This window comes from Terrapene carolina, unplaced genomic scaffold, assembly GCF_002925995.2.
Source record: "Terrapene carolina triunguis isolate 2854851 unplaced genomic scaffold, T_m_triunguis-2.0 Scaffold104, whole genome shotgun sequence".
In the NCBI taxonomy this organism is placed as follows: domain Eukaryota; kingdom Metazoa; phylum Chordata; order Testudines; family Emydidae; genus Terrapene; species Terrapene triunguis.
This window is the reverse complement of record NW_020664455.1, coordinates 2,195,566-2,209,571: the sequence shown is the minus strand read 5'-3', so window position 1 is coordinate 2,209,571 and position 14,006 is coordinate 2,195,566. Positions and strand designations below refer to the sequence as shown.

General features: G+C 39.1%; 1 protein-coding gene across 1 annotated transcript in view; it reads right to left on the bottom strand.

Moving 5' to 3' along the window:
* LOC112118974 (spermatogenesis-associated protein 6) overlaps positions 1-14,006 on the bottom strand; it is a 60,877-nt gene that overhangs the window by 35,167 nt on the left and 11,704 nt on the right. The window contains exons 6-8 of the mRNA XM_026651877.1: positions 7,656-7,736; positions 4,755-5,033; positions 2,789-2,876 (exon numbers count right to left, since the gene is read on the bottom strand). Coding sequence (XP_026507662.1) covers positions 2,789-2,876; positions 4,755-5,033; positions 7,656-7,736 — 448 coding nt within the window. The remainder of the gene's footprint in view (positions 1-2,788; positions 2,877-4,754; positions 5,034-7,655; positions 7,737-14,006) is intronic.

Here is a 14,006-nt window from a genome sequence, read left to right as displayed (position 1 = left end):
TCCTCGTTGTTTTCGTGGATACGGACTAACACGGCTACCCCTCTGATACGTGATATTTTGAATTACACAATGTAATGTCACGGCCATTAGTGTTTTAGGGTTTCAATTTCTTCATCTGACAACAATAACTTCAGGTCTGACTGCAGCCTAAGGCTATGTCTACACTAGAGAGCTTACAGTGGCACAGCTGTACTGATGCAGCTGCGCTACTGTAAAATCTCTCACGTATCTGCTCTATGCCAATGGGAGAGAGCTCTCCTGTAGACATAACTAAACCACCTGCAACGAGCGGCGGTAGCTATGTCGGTGGGAGAAGCTCTCCTGCTGACATAGTGCTGTGCACAATACCATTTATGCAGGAGAAACTTATGCTCAGAGGGGTGGTTTTTCCACACCCAAGTGACATAAGTTTTGTAGACATAAGTGGTAGAGTAGACATCGCCTAAGTTAATGGGATCTCATCAAAGAGGATGAGTACAGTTTTGTGAGTGGACTGAAGTGACTCATATTGTTATTCATTGCTTAAACCAATGTAAAGTAAAACTATAACCAGAATATGGCCCATATTTTCCACTACACTATAGTAAGCCACTTTGAAAAGGATGTCAAATTTCCATCCTAAAAGAGAAGTCCACTGTGTATCCACAGGACTGGAAATGTCCCAATTATTCTCACTCTGTGCTGCTATGCCTCGAATCCATTTGGTGGATAGTACACCTCTACCTCGATATAACACGAATTTGGATATAATGCAGGAAAGCAGCGCTCCGGGGGAGGTGGGGCCGCGTGCTCCGGCGGATCAAAGCAAGTTCGATATAATATGGTTTCACCTATGACGCGGTATGATTTTTTGGCTCCCGAGGACAGCGTTATATCGGGGTAGAGGTGTACCTACAAGGTAAGAGTGAGTTCACCTAATAATATCTAATGCTTAGTTCTTCTGTGCAACTTTAGATATCCAGAGAGCAGGAGAAACAGAAAGGGGCTACCATTCTATCTACAGATACATGCACAGAAATCCCACTGATATCAATGGCTCCCAAGTATTGATACAATGTGCTTATATCTAAAAGAGGCCATATATTTGGGATCCTTCAGGATGAAAGCTTCCCTCTTAAGCACTGGGGCAAACCCTTCTTTATTTAAAAGCGCTATAGTATCTGTAGAGCCAATTTTTTAATAACTGTCTCTGATTCTGCAGGCACAAAATGAATTTAGTATCTAATTTGGGGGTGCAACCAAGTAACCAAATTTCTAAATCCCCTCCTAGAAAGCAGACAAGACCTCCAGTTTTCAGTCTCATCCAAAAGATCAATATATACATGCAGTAAACTGAGTGGACTCAGTTAGCTACCTCCAGAAGGATGAAAGAGGACCGAGCTGTCATTTCTAGGATTAGAACATTTGATTCCAGGAATCTGTATTTTTTAGAAGCCTGATCCTTATAACTGTTACACCCCAGGACATAGGCAGGGGGTTGCTCTCTACCAATGGAATCTTATGACTGTTAGAAGTGACAACTCTTTTGAGGTAGATTTCAGTCCCCTAGTGACTGGCCCGAGACCACTAACTCATTTCATATAAGTGTTTGATGCCTCTAAGGTGGTAACGTGGCTTTGATATTATCAAACTGCAACAGATTCAAGTTTATGACCCTGAGGTGAAAGGCTTTGCATCCCAATGTCTACATCTGGAGCCTCCAGTCCTTCCACTATGGGCAAACTGCAAAGTACCTTTAATTCATAGTGAATTGCAATGAAGGTATTACTAGTGAGGAGTCACAATAAAATGTAAATAGAAGTACACATAAATACCGATGAAGTTCACTACAATTCATGCTCTCATACATGAGGAATACTGAACAAATTAAACCATGTTTTAAAGTACCACCTTCCCTAATTTTACTTGAGACAGACAGGGAATCTCCAAGGCTGTGGAAATATACTATATGGAAGGAGGATTCAACATAGCTCTCCACTAAAGGATTCTAACTTTAATCCATGGATTACTGGAAGCAACAAAACAAATAATCCATGTCATGCATATGGGAAATAAGAGATCAGAAGCTAAATAAAATGGCAAAGCATAGCCAACACTGTAAGAAGGCCAGTATTTTTCAGTGCATATGAAGATATGTAATTATTTTCCCTGCCCAGTACACCAACCCTGTAGGCTAACAGTAGCACGCCGGGTGTACTGAAATTCAGAGGCAAGCATTATAGGGGCTTCAGCAGCTAGGCCTGGTGGGTCCCAATAACCAATCAGACACATGGCTAAGTGAAAGGGCATTTTACTTTGGCTGGCAGGAAAGGGAAAGGTTGCAGATATCCTAGGTACAGAGGCTTAAAAATAGTTACAGTTCAAAGTGAGTATTAGGGATTTTTGTTCGGGTTGTCAGGGCTCCTCAGGCCTAGTGCTTGGAGTGCCCTCTCCAGTGCCATCTTTGTTCAAGCAAATAGGCATTTGCAGGTTTCCAGGCCACAGTCAGTGAGTGTCTCTCCCCGGGTTCTCCGTGCCTTGCTCCTTGCTAGCGTAGGCTGTACTTTACCAAGGCACCAGCCTATGTTGGGGGACACACTGTTTTCAGATGATACAGAACTAAGGACCCAATCATTGGAGTAATTAGATATCCTAAGCCACTTTTTTTATAACAGTAGTTTCATTCATCCCAGCGTCCTGGCTAAATCCTAGGAAGAAAGGACAGTCTTTCCACACTAAGGGGTTAAAAAGCCTAACCTGCTGTATGGAACATGAGTACCTAAGACGAGATACACAAGTCAATACCTACCATAAGATACCCTGGACCAACCTTCTCGTCCACTGTCTCTGGTGGGACGCCAAGTATGAACATCAACAGTGGGGTTCGGATGTTCAATCTGGAGCCAAAACATTGTTAAAACGTTTAGTGTTGGAGATAAACTTTTTATACTACCACACACACACACACACACACAAATAAATTAAATTATCTTTCCTTCTCCTGTATTTACACCTCTGCTCCTTTCTGGTTCAATTTATAAATTTACGATTTTTGATAATATTTAGGAAGTTATTCTCAGAATTTTGTCTGTGTAAATGTAGTAGTATTACATATACACAGACAATAATGTAAGAACATAGTTATGAAAACCCTTAGATGAAAAATTATAAAGCAAACCAGAAAGGAGGTGCGAGGGTGACACGCAGCAGAACAAGACGTAACTTATTGTCTTATATATTGATGCAAATCCACTAGAACCTTCTTACAGTAACTCAAAGTAACCAATAAATAAAAGTTCTTGTTTTGAATTTTGCCAAACATGCAGCTTTGTTACAGACAGTCTGCTACAGGCACCAGTTACATAACAGGAGAAAAGGAAAGGCCTTCCTTTTTGCATTCACTACAAATTAGATACCTAATATTTACCAGAAATAGTTCAGATCTTACCAAGGTATTTAAAGCGTTGCTCTTCTTCCTAATTAAAGGATAACGTTTTAGCAAGTTCAAATTTTGATCTTAATGTAACACACAGAATTCCCAGTCCAAGAAGACCCCAGCCTTAAAGATACCCGTAAGGAGTGTTATCACATCAGAAAGGTAATGGAAGTCTGGATATGGCACATTAAAAGAATGCAGCAGATACACATTTTCTTTTTGTAGAAGAGGCACAAAAGTAGTCAGTAATCAGAATCAGCAATTGTCATGTAAAGGTGCTGTAATTACACTGTGAACATCACCTATAGATCAGAACCAGAAGAATTGACTAATTTGAGTTAAAAGAAAAAATAATATCCATGGGAGTACGATAAGCGGTAGGATGAAGATTAATGGTTGCTTAAGGCTCATCTGAATTTCTAAAGGGTATCTAGGAGTAAAAGAAAAAACTTGTAAGTGAATTCCAGAGTTTGACAACATATGCTAATGAATTAATTAGTAATAAGCTAAAAAAAAGGAATAATCAGAGAAGTAACTAAGATAATCAGGTAATGTGGCAGATAAGATCGCTGGAATTGCACGCAAGCCCTGATATAGCACAGAAACAAAAGAGCCCAATTTCTCTTTCTCTCTGCAATCTTTCAAGGTTGGATTCTTAAGGTAGATGTTTATAGTGATCATGGGAAATATTAAGAAAAAAGAAAATTAACAAAGTACATATCAAACAACATGATCCTTCAAGATGTTAAGCACTCTGGCCCCAATCCAGCAAAATACTTAAGAACATGCTTAGCTTTAAGCAAGTGTAGTCTGTTGACTTCAGCAGGACGACCCACATACTTAAAGTTAAGCATATGCATAAGTGCTTTGCTAGATCAGGGTCAGAATGCTCAGGAACTTGAAGGATTAAGTTTATATTTTAGTAAAGGGACAATTTCAAAGACAAGATGATAACAAAGAAAGGTACGAAGGAGGGAGTCTGACTTTTCATAATGTCACTGCACTCTTTTCAAATCCTATTCAGCCACTTTTAATACTAATACCAATTACTTCCAACTTGAATTATGCACCTATTATGCTGTCCAGTGTGCTAGAAGAAAAAGAATGGGCACTCAGAATTTAAACATGGTATTCATGAAAGAGTTTGATCCTTGTCAGTTACCAATGCTGACAAAAGGACTTTTATTCTAGTTAATTTTACATTTAAATCACTATGTAGCAGGCTGTTTAGGAGAAAAAAAGATTTTTCATATAAACTAGGATTTGGGGAGTAATATTTAGCAAAAGAATAATGTTTGATCTGAGCTTAAATGGGAAACACTTTGCAGAGAATACATACATGTCTAACTACAAATGGAGGTTTATCGGTTTCTCTTCTGAATTCAAAAGGCCCCAGATTTAAATGGGCCAGTCGTTGTCTGGCTTCTTCTGATAGCTCACACATTCGTCTTTTTGTGTATGGAGATGGAGATCGTGATTTAGAAGCTATTGTGGGCTGCTCATAGTTCTTTGTTGCTAAGCAGTGCCTGTTTTTCTCAGGTGAAGGGGTGTTTTTCTTTGGTGACCTTGTTTGTAATCTTCCATTTGGTGTTGAATGATGCACCCGATCCAAATTATCCTAAAGTGAAAAGAGAAATTATGTGGCTTGACAGCATGCCGAGCAAAGATTGCTACTGATAATACAGCAAACAAACATCTGCAAAGCGGGAACCAACATCTCCGACAGAAATAGACGTATGTCAGTTCAAGTTACCCTAACAAAACTATAATCACACAGCAATTTAGAAAAAAAGCAGAGATGGTCCTTTTAAAATAATGTGCTTAAAACCAGGAGAAGGATAAAATGCACATTGTTAAATGTCAGACTTTAAGGTTAAGTGCCTGATATTTATCCAATTAGCTTGCTCACACAGTTGGTGCTAAAGACACTATATAAAATTAAGTTGAATTATGTTACTTTAGTTCATTTAATGACAACTCTGCCTAGCATATATGATTAAAAGTTTACAGATTCGAAAATATTTGCTCAACTTGCTACCATCTTTTTTTGGAAAATATTTTCAAGTTTTTACCTTTCTGAGTGTAAGGTTAAATAAATCTGCCTATTTTTTAAAAAACAGTGGATGGCAACAGACTGAATTCTTGTTTATGGTTAAATTATATGCATTTTAGAAGCTGACCAAAGATTCATAATTAGTTAACTGCTTTGAAAAATGCATTTTCTTGAAAGATGGGGAATTTACTGGGGTATTTTGTTAAGGAAAAGGCTATTAGCCAAAAGCTATAATAATACAACTTTAAGGACCCACTTTCCAGTGTTCCTCTTCAGTTATGCCAATAATATAATACAAATGCAAAACCAAAACATTTGCCTGTAAAAATGGCATTTTTTGCATCCACAAATACAGGGTTTGGAGACCATTTAAAATTCCAGCATAGGGGTCTAGCTCAGAGTTGACACAAGCTTTAAAAATACCACATTGTGACATGCATGGTATATTAACAAGCCACAATTCTTTTGTAACCAGCAATACCAAACTAAGAGTTATTAAGGAAAGAGCCAGCCCGAACTATTAACTTCTTCACTTACCAGTTTAAAAGTCAACTGTCAAGATTAATGCTTTCAGTACTGAAGTTTAATTTGAAATACATTATCACTCTTTTGTCATTTCAGCACAAAGTCATCTTTCAGCTGTCTCTACAAGCTTTATAGTTTGAGACATGCTAGGAAAAAAGGCTATGCTTTGAACGCTTTCTCAATGGCACATTTTGGCTTTGATGTCACAGTATAATGAACTGGAATTTCAGGTAAAGTTTGGCTCCAAATACCTTATTTTATTGGTATTTCATTTTGTATATTTTTTATGACTTTCCTTTGGAAATTACTTTTCCTTTTAAAATAAAAAGAGATGACAGACAATATTCTGGTGCATATGCAATGCAACTGCACTACATCAGTGCATAAGAACTGAAACAGAAATTGACTAGAGTAACTGGGCTGTATTCAATGTTTATTGCTTGCCTTTCCATCTGCACTCACGGTTACGTGTTTAAGACTATATATGCTAAGAATCTCAGGTACCTTTTAGTACATTAAAATTCTCAAGTACATGCTATATACATTTCAGAAAAACACCAGTATGACAGCGTCTCTTTAAAGTGACAATGTCAACTTGATTTTTTTTTTTTAGGTTTATCAGTTTAGAAGCGTTCAGTTTTCTAATAGAATGTGCCTTTTTAAAAAAAAAATCCTCCTTTAAAAATGTTGATAAGGGTTTTTTTTTTTATTTTGCTCCCCTGCTTAAGGATAGACCCAACATCATCACCACCACCCAAAAATTCACAGGCTACCCCTTTCGCTCTCTGTGCACATTCCTGCCTACCGCCTGTTCATTTTCAGTTTTGCTGTCGCTATTACTAATAAACACCATTTTGAACAACGTGGAAAAGAGTGATGTCATCATATAAGTGCACAAGACAGGAAGCCCAACGGAGGCTCAAAACAGTGAAACTGACTATACACAAAATGCTGTCAAACACACAAAGTAAACAAATTGCAGAAAAATAGTTTCCTCCAGTCTGTTCAGTTAGGGCATCTAAAGTATTACTTATTGTTTCATAATTTTCAGATGGCTATTTGATTGACAAATTGATGGTCACCTGAGGAAGTGAGGTTTTTACCCACGAAAGCTTATGCCCAAATAAATCTGCTAGTCTTTAAGGTGCCACCAGACTCCTTGTTGTTTTTTAAAATGAAGTCTTCATCTCCATTACAAAAATAATTTCTCGAGATAATTACAATTATACTTTATGTATTGGTTTGTTTTGTTTTTAATAATTTGTCATCTCCAGGTTCACCCAGCTACTGTTAGATAATGACGAGAAGACATCTTCCCGACGCCACACACATCAGGGACTCGCCCCTCAGCTGATCACAGGATATGGCAACTGTTAATTGTTTCGTATTGGAGGAACTCTCAGCACCTAGCCTTCAATTGTTTCGTATTGGAGGAACTCTCAGCACCTAGCCTTCTCTTTACTCATGCTTGATTAAAAATTTAATCAAGTTGTCAAGCACCTCTGACAACTGTTTTACCCAAAACAAAAGGATGAAAAAAGTTTGTAGGGAGTAGCACATGCATGAAAAAAGTTTGTAGGGAGTAGCACATGCAAACATTTGACAGCGCAGCTGTCAATTTAAATCTGGAAATTAAATCACAAACAGTTAAATTATGCTAACCTGCACATGAATCCTTCCTGAACTTAACAGGCTTTCTGTAATAAGGGAGCTGGTAGAAAATCTCAATTTTGGTGCAATTCCCTAGAAGAGAGACAATAATTGAACATCAAGCTCCAACTAAAGATAAAGGGTATCAAAGAAATAAATGTCACCTAATGTAACAAACCATTCCTAATTTTAAACCATTTCCTTTGTTAATTTCAGCCTTTAATAAAGATAATTAGAAAAGACAGAACAGCAATGGTAAATGTCAAGAAGATAACATTTGCATTTCTGACAATTCAATTACAGATGATTACATTGCTTTTGTACAACAATTAAGGTCTGACTTTTATTTCAATATATTTCTTTGTCAAAAGCAGTTTTAAAGATTTTTCATGTCATGTTACAACATCAATAAAAATTCAAGTAATGCTTTGCAAGTTTCATTCCTACTGACTTTGCAAACTTATTTATAAACACATTATTGCTTGTGGTTTCTGTAGCTTATGCTAAACCAGGGGTAGGCAACCTATGGCACGCATGCCGAAGGCGGCACACGAGCTGATTTTCAGTGGCACTCACACTGCCCGGGTCCAGGGGGCTCTGCATTTTAATTTAATTTTAAATGAAGCTTTTTAAACATTTTTAAAACCTTATTTACTTTCCATACAACAATAGTTTAGTTATATATTATAGATTTATAGAAAGAGACCTTCTAAAGACGTTAAAATGTATTACTGGCACGCAAAACCTTAAATTAGAGTGAATAAATGAAGACTCGGCACACCACTTCTGAAAGGTTGCCGACCCCCTGTGCTAAACTAATGTTTTTCTATTTACTTATATGTGAACTTTTGGTATTCACTGACTGTGTATAATGTTAGAAAAAAATTTATACAGAATTAAGGGCCATACCATGTTCTGCAGATCAAGGGACAGAGGGACCCATCTACACATGCATTTTTCTCAGCTGTGCAGAAGAGAGCTAGGGGTTGGCTGTCCCTAGGGAACCTCATCCCCCAGCTCCTCCAAGCACCACACATCTATCCATGTGCAGATCCCCAGACCTGCAGAGGACACTTGGGTCTAGGTATCTGAACATGGAAATGGTGGGGAGAGGGAGACAGGAGGGTGAGGGCTGGGACATTCTGCAGGACAGCCTGGGGGTCCTGGGCACTGTCACAGGTGGTAGAGAAGGTGTACTACCACAGAAAGACAGAGGGGCTTTGGATTCAGTATGGAGGCAAAGGACCTCTTCCCCAGTAGATCTCCAAGATCATCCGAGATTTCAAGGTAGCCTTCTTCCATTGTGAACCCTGCTTCCGTCACCCTAAGAATTTTGGGGGAACTCCATGAGTGAGACCTTTCTCTGCCCCTTCTTCCCCCATGCCTACGCCACTGATTTCCCTACCCTCCATGAGATGGCATGATCTGGCCCCAAGGTAGAGTACTGAAATCAGAAGTGCAAGAGACAAAAAAGCCCAACGTGATCTTCGTTACCTTTAGCCATGACAACCATCAGAGCCATGGATGGTGACAAATTCAATCTAGTGGTTAATTTTAGTGAAAAAGTCAAACCACAGGGTATAAACACATCTTAAAGCTGACCTTCTTTAATCAGCACTCATTTTTATTATCTACATGAATTATCAACTGTCTAAAAAGGAGAAAATTAGAATTAATACATCTCTATGAAAAGCCTCAGTAGAGTGCCTACTGTTCTTAAAGAGACCAAGAATTATTACAGAAACTTTAGACATTTGTTCAACAGAGAAACAGTTTCTTGAGAGCAAGTTTGGACTAGCACCTAGGTTTTATAGTAATGGATGCCTCAGAAAACCCGACAGACTAGCAGCAAGAGAGGACAAAGAGTCTCAACTCCTTTGTTCTACTCACTACTCTGCCACTGGCTTGAGGGTGTAGGCATCCTTGGGCAAATTACTCAGCCTCTCTGTGCCAACTGTTTACCCAGCTGTCAAATGGGTATAAAATGAACTAGAGCAAGGGAACACCGTAAAGCTAGTTAATGCTTCTAAAGAACTTTGGAAGCATCAGATGACAGGTTTGCAACTGTTAGCAGTAAGAGGAAAAGCAGTCTGTTTTTTTTAAAAAGAAAAAAAACAGCTCCCCAATTGGGACCCTAATGAAAGATACTGGAGGGGAGAAAAGGTCTGTTTAAGTGATGCTGCAAATATTTCACAGAGGGAGAAGATAGTACGTTATATAAGCAGTCACAATCAGAGCAGGTTAATCATGTTCTTAGAGGTGAGGTCTGCACAGAAATGTTGAAGAATCAGCAAAAGCATCAGCAGGACAACACCGGAGCAGGAAAAAAGAAATAAAATTGTTCTGAGAGAACTCCAGGAATGCCTTGTATTCTTATTGTGTGTTGTGAGCCTTGTAAGACATTTAGCTAGAGACATTATCAGACAAGTGCCAGCTTTCTGGAGGAGTTCTGATTTCTAATCTTCGGATTCTTTCCAACTGGCAGATTAGCAGTGCTAATCAGACACTGCTTGTCACTGCCTAGCTGAAGTCCAGAACAGTAACCTTGCTTTTGCTACCTTTAGTTTTAACACAAGAAAAAGTTACTGAGCATCAAAGCACTATTGTAGCACAGCTATCAGTCAAATATACTGTGACCTTGCACTCCATATGTTTTATGGAAATATGCTTATGAGTGTGAATATGACGTAACTGGAATATGCTTTATGCAAAAGGTCTCTTGTGAGGTATCATAACAAAGGTTATAAACTACTGAATATATTCCTCCTATTTGTATGCATGTATCATTCTTGTATCTAAAGCTAGAAATATGAAGTATAACTCTGAGGTCCTATTGTAATTATGCGAAGTGTGGGCCACTAATGGTGGTTTAGAATCTTGATGGCTCCCCTTGACTAGGACAACTGGTTGTAAATGGTTTATTTACTTGCAAGCCTTCCTGTGTATGCGTGGGCCAACCCAGGAAGAATGGAGACTAAGGGTCTTACAGTGACATGTGACCATGTCACCGGATAATGAAATCCATCTTAAATCTGGTACTTTTCCATTTAGTAGGAAGGGTGGGGATCCAGAGAGACAAAAGATTCCTGCCTTGTGCCAAAGCTATAAAAGGGGGTGGAGCAGGACAAAGGGGGCTGCCAGTCATGAGAAAACCCCTGCTTACCACCTGAGATGTCTGCTGGAACTAACAAGGACTGTACCTGGGGAAAGGATTGGGCCCAGACTAGGAAGGAGTCTAGCCTGTGAAAGAAGCTTATTGGAACATCTCTGAGGGTGAGATATTACCTGTAATCAGTTTCTTAATGTGTTAGGCTTTGACTTGCGTGTTTTTGCTTTATTTTGCTTGATGACCTACTTTGTCCTGCCTGTTATTACTTGAAACTTAAATCCTACTTTTTAAAATTAATAAAATCACTTTTGTTTATTAATAAACCCAGAGTAAGTAATTAATACCTGGGGGAGCAAACAGCTGTGCATCTCTCTCTATCAGTGTTATAGAGGGCGGACAATTTATGAATTTACCCTGTATAAATTTAATTCGGGGTTTGGATCCCATTGGGAGCTGGGTGTCTGGTGCTGCAGACAAGTAACCTGCTGAGCTATTTTTAGTTAAAGTCTGCAGCTTTGCGGGCGTGGCCCAGACCCTGGGTCTGTGTTGCAGCAGGCTAGCGTGTCTGGCTCAACAAGGCAGGGTTCTGGAGTCCCAAGCTGGCAGGGAAAACGGGCTCAGAGGTAATTTCAGCATATCAGGTGACAGTCCCAAGGGGATCTCTGTGACCGAACCAGTCACATACACTTATTACGGCAGCTTGTTATAACTTTTCTTGTGGGAAGAACTCAATTGACTAGTGTGGAAAGAAGGTACTTTTGGTTCTCAAGATCATGATTAATATTTTACCATTTGCAATAAAATTTACATACATTGATTGCTGCCCATCGGAACAGCAAGTATATCTTACTGGTGCAGCTTAGGAACACCCTTCACCCAAGAGGGAAGAGAGCAAAGGGGCGGGGCAGAAGCACCCATCATTCCAAACCTCAGGAATCTGAAGCAGTTTAGAGAGTAGAGGGAGACCCACCCAAAAGGAAACACAGCTGGTATGATGGGGATCTGGGAAGGAACATTTGAGACTCTTTCATCTTGGTTTTGAATGGGAGGTTGTTTCCCTCATGGCTGCCCAAACCATCAGCTAGAGAAAGGAGACGTAAATTGTTTAAATTATTCTTGGGGTACAGTCATTACCCACATTAACCTTCTAAACCATTCCATATTTCTGGGAGGGAGGAGGTACACATGCTTCTGCAGGAACGGATTTCACCATCTAAACTGCTCCACATACTTTCCTGGGGGTGAGAGAGACTGGAGCACCTTTTTCCATTCCATCATTCCAGTCTTTTTAGGGCTGCTACAGCTTCATTATGCAGCTGCCAATGCCCCAGCTGGCTCTGCTCAACACCTCAACAAGAATCAAAGGCCCTAAAGCACAGCTGAACTACTATGGTTCATTACAGCGATTGTTGCAAAAAGCCAACTATCTGGACACTTGTATCACAAAGAGGTAGACAGCCTTTCAAAATGAATAAAAATACAAATACATTTGATTTACCATAAAGAATTTGGGGAGACATGAACTAGCTTTTCAATGGAATTAAAGCATTCCAAATTTTAATTAAAAAAAATTCTAATAAGCTTCATATTTAATATTACTCCACCATCAAATATTTACTGTAAGTCCTAAACAACAATGTATAATAGGACTCTATTTTCTTTGGGAAAAAACCTTCCTATTAATATTAGAAGTTACCCTAATGCAGTATGATTTGCTTTTATATTGTATCTATCATCAAACTAAATATATTTGATAACATGCAGATAGGATGCTAAAAAAAAAAGCTATGTATAGAGAAGTTATTGTGGAATCTTCCAAAACAAGGTGCAGCTGTGTATTGAATTTTGACATAAAAACACTCCTGGTCCAGATCTGGATTGGTTATAAGCAGGCTTCAAATTGCATCACATGATGTTGCAATTTTGTGGCACAGGAGAAATCGCTTACACACACCTATTTGGATTCCAACTCACCCAACTAAATGTTCATTTAAACAAAGTTCATTCAAATACAACCTATCATCATAAGCCCATCTCTGCTACTCAAGTCATTCAAATGAAGTATGCTCAGACTCCAATGTGAAACTGCAGAACTGGAAATAATTTCAAACTGGACACCATCAAATTAGGCCTGAATAAAGACTGGGAGTGGATGAGTCATTACAAAACCTAATTTTACCATACTAATTTCCCCCTACTGTCACACCTTCTTGTCAACTGTTTGAAATGGGCCACCCTCATTACCACTACAAAAGTGATTTTTCCTCCCTTGGTATTCTACTGTTAATTGAATTGTCTCGTTACGCTGACACCCCTCCCCCCCCCGCCCCACCACCACTTGGTAAGGCAACTCCCATCTTTTCATGTGCTGTAATATATATACTATAATATATATACACACCATGCATCTGATGAAGTAGGTTTTAGCCCACGAAAGCTTATGCCCAAATAAACGTGTTAGTCTCTAAGGTGCCACAAGGACTCCTCGTTGTTTTTGCTGATACAGACTAACACAGCTATCACTCTGAAACCTGTCACCTCTATTTGTAACTGACAGGGTGATTTTCAGGTTGCCCTTATGGGGCACAGTGTACCAGCTGCAAGCCATTTTTGACCTTTAATCATGAATTTAAGAAATCTAGTAGTAACTGACAGGTCAATTGAGCCCCAAATCATCCCAATCCCAGTGTTCTGTCACTTTAATGATATCTCCTTTCAAGTTGCTTTCAGGACTATCCCGTTCCCATCTGAGAATCATCAGCTTTAAATGCCTACCAAGGTGCAGGCTGAGACCAAACTTATTTTCATTTAGTGTACATTTGAGCTCGCAGCTACAAAAGATCAATGCTAATTCATTCTGTTCGCTTTGTCAATCACCCCTCAGCTATTCTGGCTTTTTTGAAAGCCTAAATGTGGCTAGTTTCTAAAATGGCTTGGCCAGTCAATGTGAACGGAGGCTAAAGAGAGTTTGACAAGTTCTAGAAGGGACAACCAAAGCTATAACAGTGTCTAAACCAAGTTTTAATACAGGTTATGATTATTCATTCTTATTGTGGGAGATCCCTTAAGCCCCAATGAGTGCTGGAGACACACTGCACAGAGTGCTGTACAAACAGATGGATCAACGGACCTTCACCCAGAGGGTTTCCGATGTAACTGGAGACAAAATGCAACAAAAAGAGTAAGTGGGGGAGAGAGTTACCCTGTTACATAGTTCAACTGCTGTAAAATTTGATGGTTCCTGCTGGTCGTAA